The sequence below is a fragment of the Mobula hypostoma genome, chromosome 4 (genome assembly GCF_963921235.1).
Source record: "Mobula hypostoma chromosome 4, sMobHyp1.1, whole genome shotgun sequence".
Lineage (NCBI taxonomy): Eukaryota > Metazoa > Chordata > Chondrichthyes > Myliobatiformes > Myliobatidae > Mobula > Mobula hypostoma.
Window position 1 is genome coordinate 167,205,899 of NC_086100.1, and position 21,309 is coordinate 167,227,207.

The following is a 21,309-nucleotide window of genomic DNA, read 5'->3' on the forward strand; positions in this document are numbered from 1 at the left end:
GGAGGAATAATTATTTTGTTCTCCTTACACTTGTAAATGGCATTAAACAATCTTGAATGCCAGGCGGGTCGTGTTCTGGCTTCTAGAGGCTCAGTCCGTTTTGTATGAACATCAAAGTAAAAAGTAAATTTATTATCAGAGTATATACATGTCACCACGTACAACCTGGAGATACTTTTTCCTGTGGGCAAACTCAGCAAGTCTATAGAATAGTAACTGTAAACAGGATCAATGAGAGATCAACCAAGGCACAGAAGACATCAAACGGTGCAAATGCAAGTATAAATAAATCGCAATAGATAATGAGAATATGAAAAGTAAAAAGAGATGCATCTTCACCCTCTCATTAACTGGCCTTGAAACAGCAATATCTGTGAGTCTTAAGTTTTTATTAATATTGGTAAACATTTAGTAGATATATTTTATTTTAACTTTATTGAGATACAGCTCGGAACAAGCCCTTCTGGCCTTTTGAACCTTGCCACACGGCAACCCCTGATTCAATCCCAGCCTAATCACAGGACAATTTACAATGAACAATTAACCTACCAACCGGTACGTCTTTGGACTTTGGGAGGGAATCTGTGTGATCATGGGGAGAACGTACAAACTCCTTACAGATAGTGGGTGGGAATTTAAAGATACAGCGTGGAGTCGACCCTTCCAGCTCTTTGAGCCACTCTGACAGCGACCCACCGATTTATCCAGCCACCCACTGATTTAGCGTGGATTAGGCTCTTTGAACCATGCTGCCAGCAACCCACCAATTTAGTGCAGAATAGGCTCTTCTGGCTCTTTCAGCCATGGTGCCAGCAATCCACTGACTTAGCCCCAGCCTAGCCAGGGGACAATTTACAATGACCATTTCACCTAATAACCAGTACATCTTTGAAAACTGGAGCACCTGGATGAAACACTCATGTTGATGGGGAGGACGTCCAGACTCTTTAGAGATGATGTCAGAATTGAACTCTGAACTCCGACACTCTGAGCTGAGCACTAACTGCTACGTTGCCGTGGCGCCCCTGGTAGCGCTATAGGGCATCCCTGAGTTCGGAAGGGAGGTGTTCCATTTCCCAGACCTTCAGGAGCAAGGCATGGATGTGGTTCAGGAGTGCAGGGCAATTGAAAGAGGAAAAGCGTGGTTAACATCTTCTTCTGGAAAGGGAAGGCAGCTGACAAGCCCAGGATCCATGGTGTTGGGTTTGCAATAAGAACCACCTTGTCAGCCAACTTTCTGAACTTCCTGTGGGGACCACTCAACATCTCATGACGATCCGTTTGGTGCTTGACAACCATAGTGAGTGCTTATACACAACTCTAGACTCACATGAGTATGAAGAGGCTTTCAATGCTCAGGAGCATCCCCAAGGACAACAAGGTAATTCCCCTGGGGGACTGCAATACCAGGTTTGGTTGGGACTTCATCCTTTGGAAGGGTACAATAGGAAAGGAAGGCATTGATAACATCAATTCAAATGGAGTACCACTTCTCACCATATGTGCTGAGTACAATTTTATCATCACAAACACTCTCTTCCACGTGAACAATAAACTCAAGGCATCTTGCAATCACTCCCGATCTAAACAGTGGCATCTCATTGACTATGTCATTGTCCGAGCTAGGGACCACCATGAAGTGACTATCACAAAGGGCCTGATTGGCTTGGATGACTGTTGGACAAATCATCACCTGATCTGCACAATCACATCCATTACACTCATGAAAAAGAGGAGGGTTCATAAGTCACAGACCAGGCCAAGACTAAAACTCGAGAGCCTGCTTGACACTACCACCCAACAGAACCTTCAGACCTCGTTAGGGGAAAACTTCCAACGGGAATATCTGGAAGATATTGAAGAACACTGGGGTCTGCTTAAATCACCATCCTCTTGTAACGCACTGTAATAGCTTCTCTGTAATGGTTCACTGCTAAGGCTAATGTAATAGCTCTTCTGTAATGTTCACTGCCAAAGTAACAGATTCTCTGTAGCAGCAATGTTTGGGTTATGGCTGGAGATAACAGGATTATGGTCATGCATGTTAGGCAATCAGGATTTTGTTGCTCTGTCTTGTGAATCTGGAAGGAGATTTTTTTTGCCGGCTTTTGCCGAGGAGCGATGAGGAGAGAAGACGCGAATGGAGAGATCTGGTAGTCTGCTGGGCGGGGTGGACTCGGAGCGAGGGTCCAAAGGGCATCGATGATCAGAAGAGGTCAGTGGTGAACGACTGACTTATCAGTGAGCTCCAACTTTCCACAACAGACTGTTTAATAAGATTGGGCCCTTTTTCTTTTTTTAAATTTCTTTACTAACCATATAGTCAACGTAAGAATTACAAAGCTTAATCATTTAATCGCATACTGTATTGTGTACTGTTTGTTATTTCTGGGTACTGATTTGTAACAGGGGACACATTGTGCAGCATCCACCCAAACAAGATTTCTTAAGTTTGGCCGGGCAGCGGGTTATCACCCCCTATATTAAGCCGCTAGTCAAAGCGAGAGTTACATTCTATAACTTGCAAAAACATCTTATGTACAAGTCCAGAAAATATCAAGTTTGGCTTGATGATAACAGCATAGAGATAGGACAATTTATCTCCAAGAAAAGAAAGCCATTGGTGCCTGGCAGAATGATAATGGCAGCAAGACCAAATGAGAAGCTTACTCCAGAGCCAAGGCAAATGTCCAGCGCAGGGTGAAAAAGCTAAAGAATTCTGGTGGGCTAAGAAAGCCCTAGAAATCTAGAGACTGACAAACTCTGGTGAAATGAATGGCTCTTCAGTCCCACTAAAGAAGTCTATGGTCCAAGTTCCTGCGGATTAAACTCCCCATGTTCAAAGGATGGGAAGAACTTGTTAAAGATTCAATGGAGAGAGCACTTTCAAGAACTTTTTCACCACGACAGCACTCTGAACCAAAGGTTACTAACCAAAACTCCAGAGACCTGTGAGAGAAGACATAGGACCATGATGTCATCAGGAGCTTGAAAAGCAACAAAGTCACTGATCCCGACTGGATCCCAGCAGAGATCCTTAAGGAAGGTACACCTGCACTCCTGCAATCCATGGTAGGGAAACTGCACTGCAGTAGACAGGAAGGCTCTCCAGTGGGTAGCTAAAACTGCCCAACGCATCACCAGCACCATCAAGGGCATATATACAGAAAGGCCAGAAAAAGGCCAGCAATATTACAAAAGATCCCACACTCCCTGCTTTTGGGCTGTTATAGTCCCACTTCCATCAGGGAGGAGGCTACATTGCATGCACACCAGGGCCACCAGACTCAAAAATAGTTACCCTCCCCAAGCAGTAAGGCTGATCAATAGTTCTAACTACGAATCCACCACCACTACTTTATCATTTCCTGTCTGTCAGCTTATATATAGATACCCTTGTACCTAGCATCACTTTATGTACATACAACCAGTCTATATAAAGCTATCTTATGTATTTATATTGATCATGTATTTTTAATTATTGTGTTCTTTACCTTATTGTGGTTATTTTTTGTGCTGCATCGGATTTGAGTAACAATTATTTTGTTCTCCTTTACACTAGTGTACTGGAGGGGAGGGGAATGTCGACTCAGACCATGACAGGCCTGCGCCGGGCATTTTCACGCCTTACAAGGTGCAGATTGGAAGTTTGTGTGGGGTGCCACTCCTCGCACAGAATAGAGCAATGTGTGATTAAGTGCCTTGCTCAAGGGCACAAACATGCTGCCACAGCTGAGGCTCGAACTAGTGACCTTCAGATAACTAGACGAACGCCTTAACCACTTGGCCACGTGTACTGTAACTGACAGTAAACAATTGAATTGCAACAGTGCATTGAGATAGTAATACCAGGATGCAGAATAAAGTGTTGCGGTTACAGAGAACTTACAATGCAAGTAGACAATAAGGTGCAAGGTGGTAACAAGGAACATTGAGAGGTCAAGTTCATTTTATCGTACTAGGGGCCAGTCCAATAGTCTTATAACAGCAGGATTAAAGCTACGTTGAGCCCGGTGCTATGTGCTTTCAGCCTTTTGTATCTTCTGCCCAATGGGAGGGTGAGGAGAAAGGAGAATGTCTGGGGTAAGTGGGGTCTTTGATTATGTCGGCTACTTTGCTGAGGTAGCGAGAAGTATGTATGATCCACTAATGGTAATGTTGACAAATTTAAACTTTTCATCTTTTCTTGCTCTATCACAATCCAGTCATCCTTGTCCTCTCAGTTTCTCTTTCTGCATCAAATCCATGCATGCCTCATCCACAGCCAATGTCAGCTTTCAACGGGCAAGCCAATTCTGAATCCACACAGCCAAATTTCTCTAAATCCCATGCCTCCTGACTTTCCGAATGAGCCTTCCACGGGGAACCTTACGAAGCTCCTTACACCATATACCCCAATCCACAGCTCTACCTTCAATCTGTTTTGTCACATCCTCGAGGAACTCAATCAGGCCCGTGAGGTATGACCTGCCCCTCACAAAGCCATGCTGACTCTCTCTAATCAGACTATGCTTCTCTAAGTGTCCATAAATCCTGTCTCTAAGATTATTCTCCAATAACATGCCCACCAGTTAAATCAAGACTCATTAATCTACAATTCTCAGGGTTATCCCTACTCCCTTTCTTGAACAAAGGAATGACATTTGTCACTGGTCATGTGGTAATAATCTTGTCTCCAGTGAAGACACAAAGATTATCGCAAAAGGAGCAGTAATCTTTTCCCTTGCTTCCCATGGTAAGGAAGCTGGGATATATCCCGTCTGGCACAGGGAATTAGCAACCCTAATGTAGTCAGTTGTGATTTTTGTATAAATCACACAACTACTGAATTTCACTTAATAGCTTTGTCTTAAAAGCAAGTCTGGTTTGTCTGAACAGATCCCTGTGCGGGTGACAGAGAGTCCCATATTCACATCGCATTTGACAGACAATAGTTTGTCGTGAATTTCCTATGGATTTATTAATAACAATCTGTTAGCTCAGACTCCCACACTACGTTCTCAATGCCTTTATTTCAATACTGTCTCTGCAAGACTGGTTTTTCATTGTACCCTGGTTCATGTGATAATAATAAACCAGTTCCAATGTCAATCTTGCTGAACTATCCTATACTCATAAGGCAAACCACCATGTCATCCCTCAGTCATCACAGGCTCATAAACAGCTTCTATCTTGCTGTTATAACACTGTTCCGCAATCCCCAGTACGAAAAGAGTGGACACAACCTCATTTTGGCCTTGCGCTTTGCTTGTAACTCTAACACTTCATTCTGCATTCTGTTATTTGGTGCTCTTGTACTATCTCAATGCACCGATGTGATGAAATGATCCATATGAATGGCATGTAAAATACACAGTGTATCACTGTAGCTTGGTACATGTGACAACAATAAACCAGTTTACTAGTTTTAGAGAAATAGCCCTATCTTGTTTTGTCTTGATCAAAAGTTGGCTTCCTAATCATGAAAAACTTCTTTAGTTAGCACAATATCAGTTTACACTGATAAACTGCTCCAGAAGCAAATATCAGCAATATTTGAAAGTGATTGGAAACATTAAATACCCAAACTTGTTGACTTGCCTTTTTGGGAGAAGAAAATCTGGTGTCCTTACACTACCTGGTCAGAAGGTGTCTCCACAGACACACAGACACACACACACACACACACAGAGCAATGTGGTCATTCCTGAGCTTCCCTCTACAATGACCTAACATACAACTTTCCCACCGTATAAAACTTTGGTTAAGTCACATTTGGAGTAGTGTCTGGCATTCTGGTCACTGCATTACAGCAAGCCTTGGGAGAGGGTGCAGAAGAGATTCATCGTGGATTAGAGGGGATGAGCTTGGATTGTTCTTTCCGGAACATCAGAGGCTGAGGAGAAACCTGACAGAGGTTTATAAAATAATGAGAAGATGGATAGTTAGAGACTTTTTCCCAGGGTGGAAACATCCATTATTACAGGACGAGAGTTTAAGGTGAGGGGAGAAAGTTTAAAGGGGTTATACAGGGTTTCATACTCAGCGCAGACACTGTGGGCCAAAGGGCCTGTTCCTGTACTAAAAACCACCGAAATCAAGGGCAAATTGGACAGCATTAAGTGTTGACGTTGTCTATGAAGGCCATATCTATACAATGGATAAAATGGACATTTTTCAAAACGTTGCTGCTTCATTAAGCCTTTCTGAAAGTAAACATTTTGTGTTATATACTTCTCTGAAATTACAATGACTTTCCATTCGGGGTTCTAGGAAGCTTTCATAGACGGACTGGTTGCATCACGGGCTGGTATCGAAACACAAATGCCCTTCAACGGAAAAGCCTACAAGATATAGTCGATATAGCCCAGTCCTTCATGTGTAAAGCCCTCCCCACCACTGAGTATATCTACAAGGTGTGCCATTGCAAGAAAGCAGCATCCCTCATCAAGGACCTCCGACATCCAGGCTATGCTCTCTTATTGCTGCTGCTATCAGGAAGGAGGTACAGGAGCCTCAAGACCCATGCCATCAGGTTCAGGAACAGTTATTACCCTTCAACCATCAGGCTCTTGAACCAGAAGGGATTACTTCACTCACCCTACACCGAAATGGTTCCACAATCTATGGACTCAATTTCAAGGACTCTACAACTCATGTTCTCAAATATTTATTGTTTATTTATTTATGATTATTCTGATATTTTCTCTTTTTGTATTTGCACAGTTTATTGCCTTTTGCACATTGACTGATTGTCCATTTTTATTGTGTTTCTCTGTAGATACTGTGATTGCCTGCAGGAAAACGAATCTCAGGGTTCTACGTGGTGACCTATATGTACGTTGATAATAAATTTGAACTTTGAACTTTAAATAATACTATCTAGTGCTGTTGATGCTTAACTGCTCTTTAAAGTGGCCCAGCAATGTTGTGAGTTATACTGTATCAAGCTTTCTCTACAGTAGTTCGATAGGTGTTCCCAGCCCATCTTTTCCGACAACTAAATATACATTAAAATGCCAAATTTTTCAATGATGTCTGCACTTCACAAATAAATTTTTAAACAAGTCACCTCCAGGCCATGGAGCCTTTCTGATCTGACAAGATGGATGTTTCTTTACCTTCACCCAGTATTGGATAGAGCTGGGTCAGAATGCTTCATACTGCTAATTAGGCATTTTTATTTTAGGCAAGGACATGACTTTAAAAGAGAAAAGGAGTTAAGTACCTGAAAGACAGCAGTTAACATGCCCAGTGTGGTTAATAAACTACTTTAAATAACCAGCTAAAATTAAGGCACACCGTACCTGGATCAATTTCTGTAAGAGGTTGTGTGCACATTGCAGTTGAGTCTCCATTGATGATGTCCAGAAAAAAATCAGCAGGGTTGTTAAACGCCTCACAATTGTATCCTGTTTAATATTACAGGAGGAATAGTAAATTAAAACAAGAGAACACACTCACCCATAAAATAAAACTGCTTGTTTAATCTGACTAGTCACTGCTGGCAGATTATACCTCTCAATGACTAATTGATCTATGAACCATCAAATCAGTCCGATGTTATAATCGGTGCAGTATCCCTCCTGATCACAGGCTCCTGGGGTTATCCAGGGACTAATACAGAACTAGGAATTACGTTCATGCTAACTCTGTAGACCCCTCCTCTTGAAACAATATCCCCAGGAAATTCAGATCCACTATAGTCATAGTCATACTTTATTGATCCCTAGGGAAATTGGTTTTCGTTACAGTTGCACCATAAATAATTAAATAGTAATAAAACCATAAATAATTAAATAGTAATATGTAAATTATGCCAGGAAATAAGTCCAGGACCAGCCTATTGGCTCAGGGTGTCTGACCCTCCAAGGGAGGAGTTGTCACTTTATTAGGTACCTCCTGTATTTGCATATTTGCATTAACAAGCAGGTGGGCAACTCAAAGCCCAGCTGCAAGAGGAGGAGGGTTGGGCATCTTGGCTAGCAACCCCATCCTGTGAAAACCCAGAGCTACAGATATGCCAAGAGGAGCTCCAACGACCTCATCCCTGGGAGAGGAAAGATCTTTGCCTGGAAGACGTATGAAGTCGTGTAGTAAAAGCGGAAGCCACAGGGCTGATCACCCTTTAGCCCACGACAGAGGTCTCTGGCGAGCCGCTGTTGGCGGCCTGTGCCTCAGTAGGGGTGATGTGCTTAAGTAGTGGTACGGGTGTACCCAATAAAGTGAGCACTGAGCGTCCTTGCACCGTCAGTAAACTGGTAGAATTGAGCTGAACTTTATAACAAAACTAAAATGGAATGAGATCTCATTGGTCTGGTTAAGTGCATCTGACCTTCTGAGCTAAAATCTCAGTAATAAACCATTGGTCAATTATCAGAAAGCTCACCAATTGCAGAGAAATAGTCCAGTGCCATTTTGGATGGACCGTGGAACACCAGTCTGCCATTGGCCAGTAGTGTCAAACTGCCAAACAGCTTGAAGATAGCGTACCTTGGCTGATGGATTGAGAAGATAATAGTTCTACCTTTCCTTGACATCCTAGGAAAAGTCAAAAGTGAACAGAGTAAGCTCTCACATCTGCACAGCTGATCTTAAGGAGCAATGAAGAATCTGCTGGAGAAACACAGTGAGTGAAGCAGCACCTGTGCCTGGGAAGACTGATTTCAAAAATAAACTTAATTCGTAAATATCATATATACAATCCAAAACTCTACATTCTTAGGTGTCATTTCATCAAATAGCTTCCAAGATTTCAATTCAAAACCCTGCAGCAGGGCTGAGATCAGACAAGGAAAAGAACCCGTGGAGAGAGGGAGAAGTAGAACGGTACCGTGCAGGCCCTGCTGCCCACAATGCTGTGGTGACCTATACAACCCTACTCTGTGATCAAGCTAACCCCTCCCTCCTACACAGCCCATCACCCATTTTTCTTACATCCATGTGCTAAATAAGAGCCTCTTAATTGCCCCTATTGTTAATCACCTGGATGAGGGCATTGTGGCCAAGAGTGAAGACGATACAAAGGTAGGTGGAGGGGCAGGTAGTGTTGCAGAGGCAGGGAGTCTGCCGAAGGACCTGGGCAGGTTAGGAGAGTGGGCAAAGAAGTCATACGAGAAACAGGCCCTTTGGCCCCATATTGTCCGTACCCACTGAGCTAGTCCCATTTGCCTGAATTTGAACCTTGTCTTTCCAAACCTTTCCTATCCATGAATAAGTATCTTACAATTGTGACAGGAATACACATAGATTAAGATGTTAGCTGTCCTGTGGAATCAGCAGTTGGTTTGCCACCTGTCCAGGAGAGAGAGATAAGGAAAACAATGGAGCAGCATTTGAAGATGTTAATGAAGGAAGGAGAGCTGTCAAGAGCGGCTCCCCCTTTGAACCCTGAACTGTTTGAAGTGATGGACAGGCGATACCCCAGCAGGGGGATAAAAAGGGACAGGTTCGCTAAGGCAGGTCACACATGACACTCGAGGTAACAAGACCCTGGAAGCGGTGCGTCTCTCACAAGTCGGTGGGAAGTACCGGGCCATAAACGCACAGGGTGGAAAGGTACGATTGGTGGGAACCTGGTGTGTGTCCACCCTTGCCTGGGTGCCAGGTTCAGCGCAGGGAAACGATCGTGTCTGGAAACGGAGGGGTCACGGTCGGTGACCTCAGATGACATCACAAAGGACTCGACGGAAAGCTGACTGCGAAGGTCTGTCTGGAAGCTGTGTTGAATATTCATTCGTTTTGCTTTCTCTCTCCTTCCCCCCCCCCCACCACTGTCCATCGCCACGGCAGCGATTACTGCAAACTGAACTGAACTTTGCGTTACTTTGAAACTGGTCATTTACCCCAGACAACGATAGAGCTTGATTGATCCTGTTACCTTAATTCTGTGTACATGGGTGTTTATCATTTCTGCACTGTTGCATTCATTATCCTTTTGATTAGAGTACTGTGTTGCTTGTTTCTTTAATAAAACTTTCTTAGTTCTAGTAATCCAGACTCCAACTGAGTGATCCATTTCTGCTGGTTTGGCAACCCAGTTACGGGGTACGTAACACAATCATCTTAAGTGCACCTGCCTCTACCCCATCCTCTGGCCACTTTTTCCATATACCTACCATCCCATGTCAAAAGTTTGACTCTGAGATCATGTTTAAGTTCCTCCCTTCTCATCCAAAACCTGTGCCCTCTACCTCCAGACTCTCTTACACTGAGCAAATGACTGGCTATGTCACCTAAGGTCCCCACTCAGCCTCCTTCACTCCTGAAAACAGGGGCCAGTCCATCCAGTTTCAAGTCCTCTAGTCCAAGCAACAACCTTGTGAATATCTGCATTCTCTCTAGCTTAATCACGCCCTTCCCATCGTGTGAAAACCAGAATTGCACACACTTATCCAGGTAGGGTCTCAACGATGTCTCATACTGCCATAACGTAACAGCCCAATTCTATTATTCAGTGCAAACAACAGGAATTCTGCAGATGCTGGAAATTCAAGCAACATACATCAAAGTTGCTGGTGAACGCAGCAGGCCAGGCAGCATCTCTAGGAAGAGGTGCAGTGGACGTTTCAGGCCGAGACCCTTCTTAGAGATGCTGCCTGGCCTGCTGCGTGCACCAGCAACTTTTATGTGTGTTGTTTTTATTAACTCCTTTTAGATTCTGTCACTTGGAATCAGAGAACACATAACATGCTGCAGGAACTCAGCAAATCAGGCAGCATCCATGGAGGGGAGTAAACAGTCAACATTTTGGGCTGGGACCCTTCATCGGGACGGGAGGTGATCAGAATCAGAATCAGGCTTATTATCACTGTCTAATATGACGTGAGTGTGTTGTTTTTTTAGCAACAGTACATAAAATTACTAAAATATTCAAAACAAATTGTGTAAAAAAGTAATAGTGAAGTAGTGTTTGTTTTCATTGATGTTCACACATCTGATGACAGCGGGGAAGAAGCTGTTCCTGAATTGTTGAGTGACACCTAGACATGCAATTTGAGTGGCCAGTTAACCTACCAACCAACATGTATCTGGGATTTCGGAGGAAACCAGAGCATCTAGAGGAAATCAATGTGAATGAATAGACTCCACACAGAGAGCACAGGATTGAACATATGTCCCTGTAGCTACAAGGCCTTACCACCATTCAGGGCCCCAAACAGTCCTTCCAGGTGAGGCATCACTTCACCTGTGAGTCGACTGGGGTGATATACTGCGTCCGGTGCTCCCGATGTGGCCTTTTATATATTGGTGAGACCCGACGCAGACTGGGAGACCGCTTTGCTGAACATCTACGCTCTGTCCGCCAGAGAAAGCAGGATCTCCCAGTGGCCACACATTTTAATTCCACATCCCATTCCCATTCTGACATGTCTATCCACGGCCTCCTCTACTGTAAAGATGAAGCCACACTCAGGTTGGAGGAACAACACCTTATATTCCGCCTGGGTAGCCTCCAACCTGATGGCATGAACATTGACTTCTCTAACTTCCGCTAGGCCCCACCTCCCCCTCGTACCCCATCTGTTACTCTTTTTAATGCACACATTCTTTCTCTCACTCTCCTTTTTCTCCCTCTGTCCCTCTGAATATACCTCTTGCCCATCCTCTGGGTCACCCCCCCCCCCCGTCTTTCTTCCCGGACCTCCTGTCCCATGATCCTCTCGTATCCCCTTCTGCCTATCACCTGTCCAGCTCTCGGCTCCATCCCTCCCCCTCCTGTCTTCTCCTATCATTTTGCATCTCCCCTTCCCCCTCCAGCTTTCAAATCCCTTACTCACTCTTCCTTCAGTTAGTCCTGACGAAGGGTCTCGGCCTGAAACGTCGACTGCGCCTCTTCCTATAGATGCTGCCTGGCCTGCTGCGTTCACCAGCAACTTTGATGTATGTTGCTATTATTCAGTGGCCTGACTGAAAGAGGCAAGGGCGCTACATGCCTTATTCACCACCTCGTCCACCAGTGTTGTCACATTCAGGGATTGGTGATTTACTGTCTATAACACTGCCCAGGGCCCTGTCCATTCACTGTGTATATCCTGCCCTGGTTTAACTTCCCAAAATGCACCTGTCTGTGTTAAATTCCATTTGCTGTTCCTTGGCCCACTTTCCCAGTTGATCTACAGTCAGTGGCCACTTAGTTCGCAGCCTTCCTCTGCTGTAGCCCATCCACTTCAAGGTTTGACGCGTTGTGCATTCGGAGGTGCTCTTCTGCACACCACTGTTGTAACACGTGGTTATCTGAGCTTCTGCCGCCTTCCTATTGCTGATTGGATGAGCTTTTGTTTTGCGCACCATTCCCTATAAACTCTAGAAACTGCTGTGCGTGAAAATCCCAGGAGATCAGCAGCTTCTGCACCCCACCCCATCACATTCACACCACCCCATCAGACAATCGTTCCACAGTCAGTCACTTAGATCACATGTCTTCCCCATTCTGATGTTCGCTCTGAACAACAACTGAACCTCTCGGGCATGTCCGCATGCTTTTATGCATTGAGTTGCTGCCACATGATTGGCTGTTTAGATATTAGAAGTAACAAGCAGGTGTACAAGTGTCACACACAAAATGCCAGAGGAACCCAGCAGGCCAGGCAGCATCTATGGAAAACAGTACAGTCGACATTTCAGGCAGGACTGGCGGAATAAGGAAGTATATAAATATACCTAATAAAGTGGCTACTGAGTGTATACGCTGTTGTTGTAGCCTTAAACATTCTCCTTAAACGCCATCAGCAAGCTGAGAATCACAAGACTGTTACAGACCAGCCACTCACTTCATTCTCAGAAAGGTGCTCTTAGAGCTTTCCTGCTTTTTCCATACGCCCTGAGATCTGTTAATTTTCCCCTCAGTCTGAAGTGCTCACTTTTCTCAATTAAATATTTTTGAGGAAATATATTAAAAATTATCCAACTAAAATCTTCACACATTTTACAACCTAAATGAATTCACAAAGATGTCAACATTTTCTTTATTTCTCAATGGCAACAAGTCTTGGTACTGAATCTGAGGCAAGTAATCTCTCCTCCTCCAGGCCAAGTTCATTTTTTTGTCTCATTGCAATCCACTTTGCCACTTTGAACCATCAGTGTCTTCCAATTTTGTTAGTTAATGTATTGCTACTTTCCACATTAATACAAACCTTCGCCTGTATCCCCTTTCAAATTTCTACTTTAGGTAGTATATTTATCCTCCTCTCCCTCTTCCTTTCTTTTTAAATCTTTTTATTGAATTAGTATACAAAAGGTAAACCATATAGGCACTAATACACTGTTAGAATATAATATATTACAGGAAATATTAATACAGAAAAAAATTAATACAAACAGTGCAATTTAAACATAAAATAACAAGGTAATATAATAGTATACTAATTTTTATATATATCAACAAGAGAGAAAAAACCCCAAAAAAACCCCCCCAAAAAACCCACCGTGCAACTAATCTAAAAAGCAAAGCAAAGCAATGGGCTAACTAGGAATCAAGCAGAGTTAAACAACTTAAAACAATCACGTCTTTAAACCTGACCTCCATTAAAAACAGTTAAAAAGCAAGAAGGGAATATAAATATGGACCGAGAGAAAAAAAATTACATTAAATGAAAATGTTGAATAAAAGATCTCCAGGTCTGTTCGAACTTAACTGAAGAATCTTTCTTCTAATTTTCTCCAAATTTAAGCATAATATCGTCTGGGAAAACCAAAAGAACGTAGTTGGAGCATTAGTCTCTTTCCAATGTTGTAAAATACATCTTTTCGCCATTAAAGTAAGAAATGCAATCATTCTACGGGCTGAAGGAGAAAGATTACTGGAAATTTTAGGTAATCCAAAGATAGCAGTAATAGGATGGGAAGAGATATCTATATTCAATACCTTTGAGATAATCTCCTCTCTCTTTTCCACCCCCTCCCCCTCCCAATGGCATAGCTAGGCACCTTTGTAGCAGGTGTAGCACAGAAAGTGCTGTGCTGGCGTCCAATCCAGTGGTGGGTTCGTCCAAAAACAAGACGGATGGATCAATAATCAACTCCATTCCAATGTTTGTCCTCTTTCTTTCTCCACCAGATACTCCCCGAATAAATGGGGTTCCAACCTGTTTCAATCATTAAGAGGGAAACCAACTGAGCATAAGAATATAACACAAGAACATAATAAACAGGAGCAGGAATGGGCCATCTGACACATCGAGCCTGCTCCACCATTCAATAAGATCACGGCTGCTCTGGCCATGGACTCATCTCCACCTACCTGAAGATTTGTTGGTACTTCTGACAAGGAGGTCCCTCATTAGAAACAAATTAATTTAATAAAACAGAAAACTGGCAACAATTGGGAATTACAGCCCAAGAGATCCTGCAGGAAAAGTGTCTAGCAAGGAAGAACAAGCCTGTTTTTATTCAGCATCTTTAATGATATCAAAACAAAGAACTCAACTCCATTCAGTACAAAGCAACTGTTCCATCAAACACCCTAAATATTTATTTGCTCTAGCACAAGCACAGATGGTTAGAGTGTGCACATCTACAAATTGCGCTCGTTATTTTCACCAAGAGGAAAAAGATGAGCAGATGTACAAGAGCACCACTACCAGCAGATTCCTCTCAGTCACACTCAGCGATTCCGAAACTATTAAGTATCTTAATGATCCAAGAACCTACAAACACTACCTAGTTATTCCTTGTTACTTGTGATATTACTGCACTTCTAAGTCTTTGCACTGTACTGCTCCACAAAACAACAAACTTCACATAATCTAAATCAAAATAATAAATCTCTTTCTGATTCTGCACCATCCTGACTTGGAAATGTATTGCCTTGAACTGCAAGTGGCAGCCTGATCAGATTTGGGGGGGGGGGGGTGGGAGAGAGGGGCTTGAATGCACCACATTCTGACTTAAAAGCAACAAAAGAGGGCTATACAGTAGGAACACCCTAGACAGCTTCTAGAGTAGGTTACATGGTCTACGCAACATTGTGGGCCAAAGGCCCTATAACGTACTGTAGGTTTTCTATGTTTCTATCCATTGAAATGCAATTTTAACTCGCTTTGCAATGAAGACTGAGGTTAGGATGCACTTGATGTTAACTCTATTGGGTTTAGGATGCATTTGATGTTAATGTTGATGTTGCCTTTAATGTTAAAACTCTTTAGATGTTAACTCTCCTGCATCTAGGGGAGTAGGTAATTGGTTTATTTTTGTTACATCTACCGAGGTACAGAGAAAAGCACGCCTTACATACTGTTCATGCAGACTAATAGTGTAGTGACGCAGCTGTACAAGATAAAACAATAAAAGAATGCAAAATAAGTGTTTACATGGTGCAAGGACCACGATGACATAGACTGGTAGATCAGATACAAAATACAAAACATCCTCTAACAAATAAATCCATCTGAACATCTCTCCAAAGATGCTGACTGACCTATTGAGCATTTTAGGTATTTTCTGATTTTTTAAATCCCAATGTCTGCTGTACTCTCTGTATCTCAATGTTTTCAGGATAAGGATCCTTTTCATACTACTGACAGAAATTTGTAAGATTATGAGATGGGTAGATAGGACAGACACTTATAACCCTTTTTCCAGAGCACTCCATAGAACATAGAAATCTACAGCACATTACAGGCCCTTCGGCCCACAATGTTGTGCCAACCATGTAACCTACTCTAGAAGCTGCCTAGAATTTCCTTACTGCATAGCCCTCTATTTTTCTAAGCTCCACGTAAAAGTCTCTTAAAAGACCCTATTGTATTCAACTCTACCACTGTCGCCGGCAGCCTATTCCATGCACTCACCACTCTCTGTGTGAAATTTATCCCTGACATCCCCTCTGTACCTACTTCCAAGCACCTTAAAACTATGCCCCCTTATGTTAGTCATTTCAGCCCTGGGAAAAGACCTCCAGCTATCCACACGATCAATGCCTCTCATCATCTTATACACCTCTATTAGATCACCTCTTATCCTCTGTCGCTTCAAGGACAAAAGGCCGAGTTCAGTCAACTTATTCTCATAAGAAATGCTCTACAATCCAGACAGCATCCTTGTAAATCTCCTCTGCAATCTCTCTACAGTATCTACATCCTTCCTGCAGTGAGGTGACCAGAACTGAACAAAGTAGTAAATACTGGAGAACGTGCATCTAAGCAGAGGGGAGGAAACTTTAAAGGACATGTGCAGGGCAAGTTTTATTTTTAAAAGCACAGAGAGTGACTGGTGCCAGGAATGGACTGCCGGAGGCAGTGATGATAGTGGATATGATAATGGTGTCTCAGAGGCTTTTAGATAAGCACATGCATATGCAGGAATGGAGGGTCACAGATCATATGCAGGCAGAAGAGACTGAGTTTGGTGCAGCAAAGGGGCTGTTCCTGTGCTGGACTCTTCTATGTTCTATCTGCAAGTCCTTTACTTTTAGACCATCAGACATCAGCCAAAAGCAGTTTCAAAATAGCTTCAATAAACAGAGGCTAAAAGTATAAACTGGAAAATCTTTCAGATAATTCAGACCCAAAATAATTACTCATGAAAATAAAGCTCTTTAGGTTCAGGAATGATATCTGCAGTGGGTGGAAAGAGAATGAATGGAGTACAAATTAATTTGGTCTGAATTGGTGACTGATGGCTAATAAAGGGAAGGCTGGATAATTATCTTAATTGGATTACCAAAGGATTTGGGAACATTTCAGGCTGGAAAAAACTTTAGGAGCCATTTGAAATTTCTGGACTACTTTTGAAGTCAGAGGATTGTGATAATCCTGAAATGCCTTGTAATTCGTGAGCTGAACATAATGTTTCTCATTATCTGTTCCAACAACTATTTTGCTGTAATATTATAACTGACTTAAATCACATGAGAATCATTGCCGTGCGGCAGCAGAATAGTGCAAAGACATAACAATTACTATAAATTACCAAAAAAAAAGCAAAAAGTGCAAAATAAAAAGAATAAACATAGAAACATAGAAAATAGGTGCAGGAGTAGGCCATTCAGCCCTTCGAGCCTGCACCGCCATTTATTATGATCATGGCTGATCATCCAACTCAGAACCTTGCACCAGCCTTCCCTCCATACCCCCTGATCCCTGTAGCCACAAGGGCCATATCTAACTCCCTCTTAAATATAGCCAATGAACTGGCCTCAACTGTTTCCTGTGGCAGAGAATTCCACAGATTCACCACTCTCTGTGTGAAGAAGTTTTTCCTAATCTCGGTCCTAAAAGGCTTCCCCTCTATCCTCAAACTGTGGCCCCTCGTTCTGGACTTCCCCAACATCGGGAACAATCTTCCTGCATCTAGCCTGTCCAATCCCTTTAGGATCTTATACGTTTCAATCAGATCCCCCCTCAATCTTCTAAATTCCAACGAGTACAAGCCCAGTTCATCCAGTCTTTCTTCATATGAAAGTCCTGCCATCCCAGGAATCAATCTGGTGAACCTTCTTTGTACTCCCTCTATGGCAAGGATGTCTTTCCTCAGATTAGGGGACCAAAACTGCACACAATACTCCAGGTGTGGTCTCACCAAGGCCTTGTACAACTGCAGTAGTACCTCCCTGCTCCTGTACTCGAATCCTCTCGCTATAAATGCCAGCATACCGTTCGCCTTTTTCACCGCCTGCTGTACCTGCATGCCCACTTTCAATGACTGGTGTATAATGACACCCAGGTCTCGTTGCACCTCCCTTTTTCCTAATTGGCCACCATTCAGATAATAATCTGTTTTCCTATTTTTGCCACCAAAGTGGATAACTTCACATTTATCCACATTAAATTGCATCTGCCATGAATTTGCCCACTCACCCAACCTATCCAAGTCACCCTGCATCCTCTTAGCATCCTCCTCACAGCTAACACTGCCACCCAGCTTCGTGTCATCCGCAAACTTGGAGATGCTGCATTTAATTCCCTCATCCAAGTCATTAATATATATTGTAAACAACTGGGGTCCCAGCACTGAGCCTTGCGCTACCCCACTAGTCACCGCCTGCCATTCTGAAAAGGTCCCGTTTATTCCCACTCTTTGCTTCCTGAATGCTAACCAATTCTCCACCCACACCAATACCTTACCCCCAATACTGTGTGCTTTAAGTTTGCACACTAATCTCCTGTGTGGGACCTTGTCAAAAGCCTTTTGAAAATCCAAATATACCACATCCACTGGTTCTCCCCTATCCACTCTACTAGTTACATCCTCAAAAAATTCTATGAGATTCGTCAGACATGATTTTCCTTTCACAAATCCATGCTGACTTTGTCCGATCATTTCACCGCTTTCCAAATGTGCTGTTATCACATCCTTGATAACTGACTCCAGCAGTTTCCCCACCACCGACGTTAGGCTAACCGGTCTATAATTCCCCGGTTTCTCTCTCCCTCCTTTTTTAAAAAGTGGGGTTACATTAGCCACCCTCCAATCCTCAGGAACTAGTCCAGAATCTAACGAGTTTTGAAAAATTATCACTAATGCATGCACTATTTCTTGGGCTACTTCCTTAAGCACTCTAAGGATGCAGACCATCTGGCCCTGGGGATTTATCTGCCTTCAATCCCTTCAATTTACCTAACACCACTTCCCTACTAACATGTATTTCGCTCAGTTCCTCCATCCCACTGGACCCTCTGTCCCTTACTATTTCTGGAAGATTATTTATGTCCTCCTTAGTGAAGACAGAACCAAAGTAATTATTCAATTGGTCTGCCATGTCCTTGCTCCCCATAATCAATTCACCTGTTTCTGTCTGCAGGGGACCTACATTTGTCTTTACCAGTCCTTTCCTTTTTACATATCTATAAAAGCTTTTACAGTCCGTTTTTATGTTCCCTGCCAGTTTTCTCTCATAATCTTTTATCCCCTTCCTAATTAAGCCCTTTGTCCTCCTCTGCTGAACTCTGAATTTCTCCCAGTCCTCAGGTGAGCCACTTTCTCTGGCTAATTTGTATGTTTCTTCTTTGGAATAAAGGGGTGGTGTTCATAGGTTGAGAAATCTGATGCCAGTGGGGAAGAAGCTACTCCTGAGTCATTGAATGTGTGTTTTCAGGCCCCCTGATGGCAGTAAGGAGAAGGGGGCATGTCCAAGATGGCGAGGGTCCTTAGTGATAATGGCATCTTCTTCACACACCAGCTCTTGAAGATGTCCACTATGGTGGAGAGGCATGTGAAAGAATTTGGTTTGGTTATCAGGAAGGATGCACCCAAATCCTTGAAAAGAGTTTTTAAAGAGGACTTCCGGGTCACCAAGAGAATGGCAGCGTAGGAAACTATATCAATAAAAGGGGCAAGGATGGAGTCTAAGTATAAGAATAAAAAGTCCGCTGAGAAGGCTGATAAATATAAAATGACGCAGCAAGATGAGGGGCCTAGCTCTCCCATGGCTAGCCAGGACGGAGATAATGTGGAAGAATGGGTGAATCTGACTTTGAATCTTAGAGAGATACGTGATTTCTGACGATATATCAACAAACAGCTGGAAGATATTAAAGGAGAAACAGGAAAAACTGATCTGAGGTTAGATGAAGCCGAAGCGAGGATTGTAGGGACTGAGGAGAGGCTGCAAAGCGCAGAGGAAGTGATGGGAGAACTGCTGAAGCTACAAGAGCAGCTCCAGTGGAAGCGAATACACCAAGAAGGGAAAAAGTGAGGATCTATGGAGTTCCCGAAGGAGCTGAAGGTAAACCCGGATTGGTGATTCCCTTCGTGGAGAAGCTGCTTAGAGAGAACCTTGAAATACCAGACACAAAAGATAGAAAGGGCTCACCGCACATTGGCACCACAATCCCTGGCAGATGCCCAGCCCAGATCGATTCTAGCCAGATTTCTCAGTTACAGAATGAAGGAAGAAGTGTTTAAACTGGCATGGCAAAAGAAAGGCTTTATGTGGAACAACTGTAAAATCAGTTTAGACCACGATTACACACCAGGGATCCTTGCCAGACGGAAGGAATACGCGGAAACACGGAGGGTCCTGAAGGAAAACAACATCAGATTTCAGACCCTGTACCCAGCTCGGCTAAGAGTCTTTTACGATGAAGGGACAAAAACCTACGCTACAGTGGAAGAGGCAACGTTGGATCTGGCGGTTTGGGGATTACCCATAAAGGTTATCACCCAACCGGAGTCGTCACTGGAGAAGATTCGGTGGTGGACGTGGCAGCCAGTGCGGCGAGGACACTCCACTCGAACCAGAGTGTCAAGCTATAAGGAAAAGCTGCAAGTATTCAGACACGAATGTACAGAGAGTGTAGAATAATTGAGAAGTGTCTGAAAAGAGTGAATGGTACTTAAAGGTAAAATGAAAGCTGATAATTGAAAATAATCTAGACGGAATAACTTGAATGATAGCAATACGGTCGAGACATGAAAAGGAGAGAGTTCTCTATGGCTGTTCACACTGCGGAGGGCCCTCGAACACAGACTGGAGATGGGGGTTATCCCTCTGAACTGAGGCTCAGGCCTCACTGTTGAAAGTCGGGAAAAATTTTCAAACGTTCTACATTCAAAAATGCCTAGGGTTTGGTTTTATGTTCTGGTTTACTGTTGAGAAGGGATTGCTTACTGTTGGTTTAGAAAAGGAGAGTGTTTTTTTCTCTATTAGAGAAAAATGCAAATTGAACTGGTAAAAATAATTTCCTATAATGTAAATGGGGTTTTGAATCCAATTAAGAGAAATAAGATTGTCTAAATTGAAAAAAGAGAGGGCACAAATAGCTTTCATTCAGGAAATGCACATGAGCCAATCTGAACATGCAAAATTAAAAAGAATGGGCTTTAAGCATATATTTTATTCATCATATAAATTGGGCCACAAAAGAGAAGTAGCTACTTTAATATCAAGTGCTCTTAATTATGAACATATTTCAGAGACTAAAGACAAGGGCGGACGATTTGTAAAAATTACAGGAAGAATAGAAGGTACTGAAATAACATTGTTGAATGTTTATGCTCCACCAGTTTGTGAATGGTCATTCTATAGACACATTTTTGACCTAATGGTCAGCTCTCAAGGGGTAGTAATCTGCAGAGGATATTTTAATATTAGGTTAAACCCTGCATTAGATTCTTCAAGAACAGTTATTCAGAATAAACCTCTGACTAGGAAAGTGAATTCATTGATATGCGGAGGGAATCACACCCCACTAGTAAAGACTATACGCATTATTCTTTCCCTCATTGTTTATTCAAGGGTAGACTTTTTTATATTTAACATAGATAGATACAGGATAAAAGAGTGTAATATTGCAACAATTGATCTGTCGGACCATAGTCCAGTCTCTATGTCTCTAATTCTGGAAAGGAAAATGAGGAAAACACTATAGAGGTTAAATTCACATA

General features: G+C 42.9%; 1 protein-coding gene across 1 annotated transcript in view; it reads right to left on the reverse strand.

Annotated features, from left to right (window-relative positions):
- Positions 1–21,309, reverse strand: part of abcg2a (ATP-binding cassette, sub-family G (WHITE), member 2a) — a 99,214-nt gene that overhangs the window by 30,660 nt on the left and 47,245 nt on the right. Inside the window, exons 6-8 of the mRNA XM_063046916.1 lie at positions 13,912–14,069; positions 8,369–8,520; positions 7,287–7,391 (exon numbers count right to left, since the gene is read on the reverse strand). Coding sequence (XP_062902986.1) covers positions 7,287–7,391; positions 8,369–8,520; positions 13,912–14,069 — 415 coding nt within the window. The remainder of the gene's footprint in view (positions 1–7,286; positions 7,392–8,368; positions 8,521–13,911; positions 14,070–21,309) is intronic.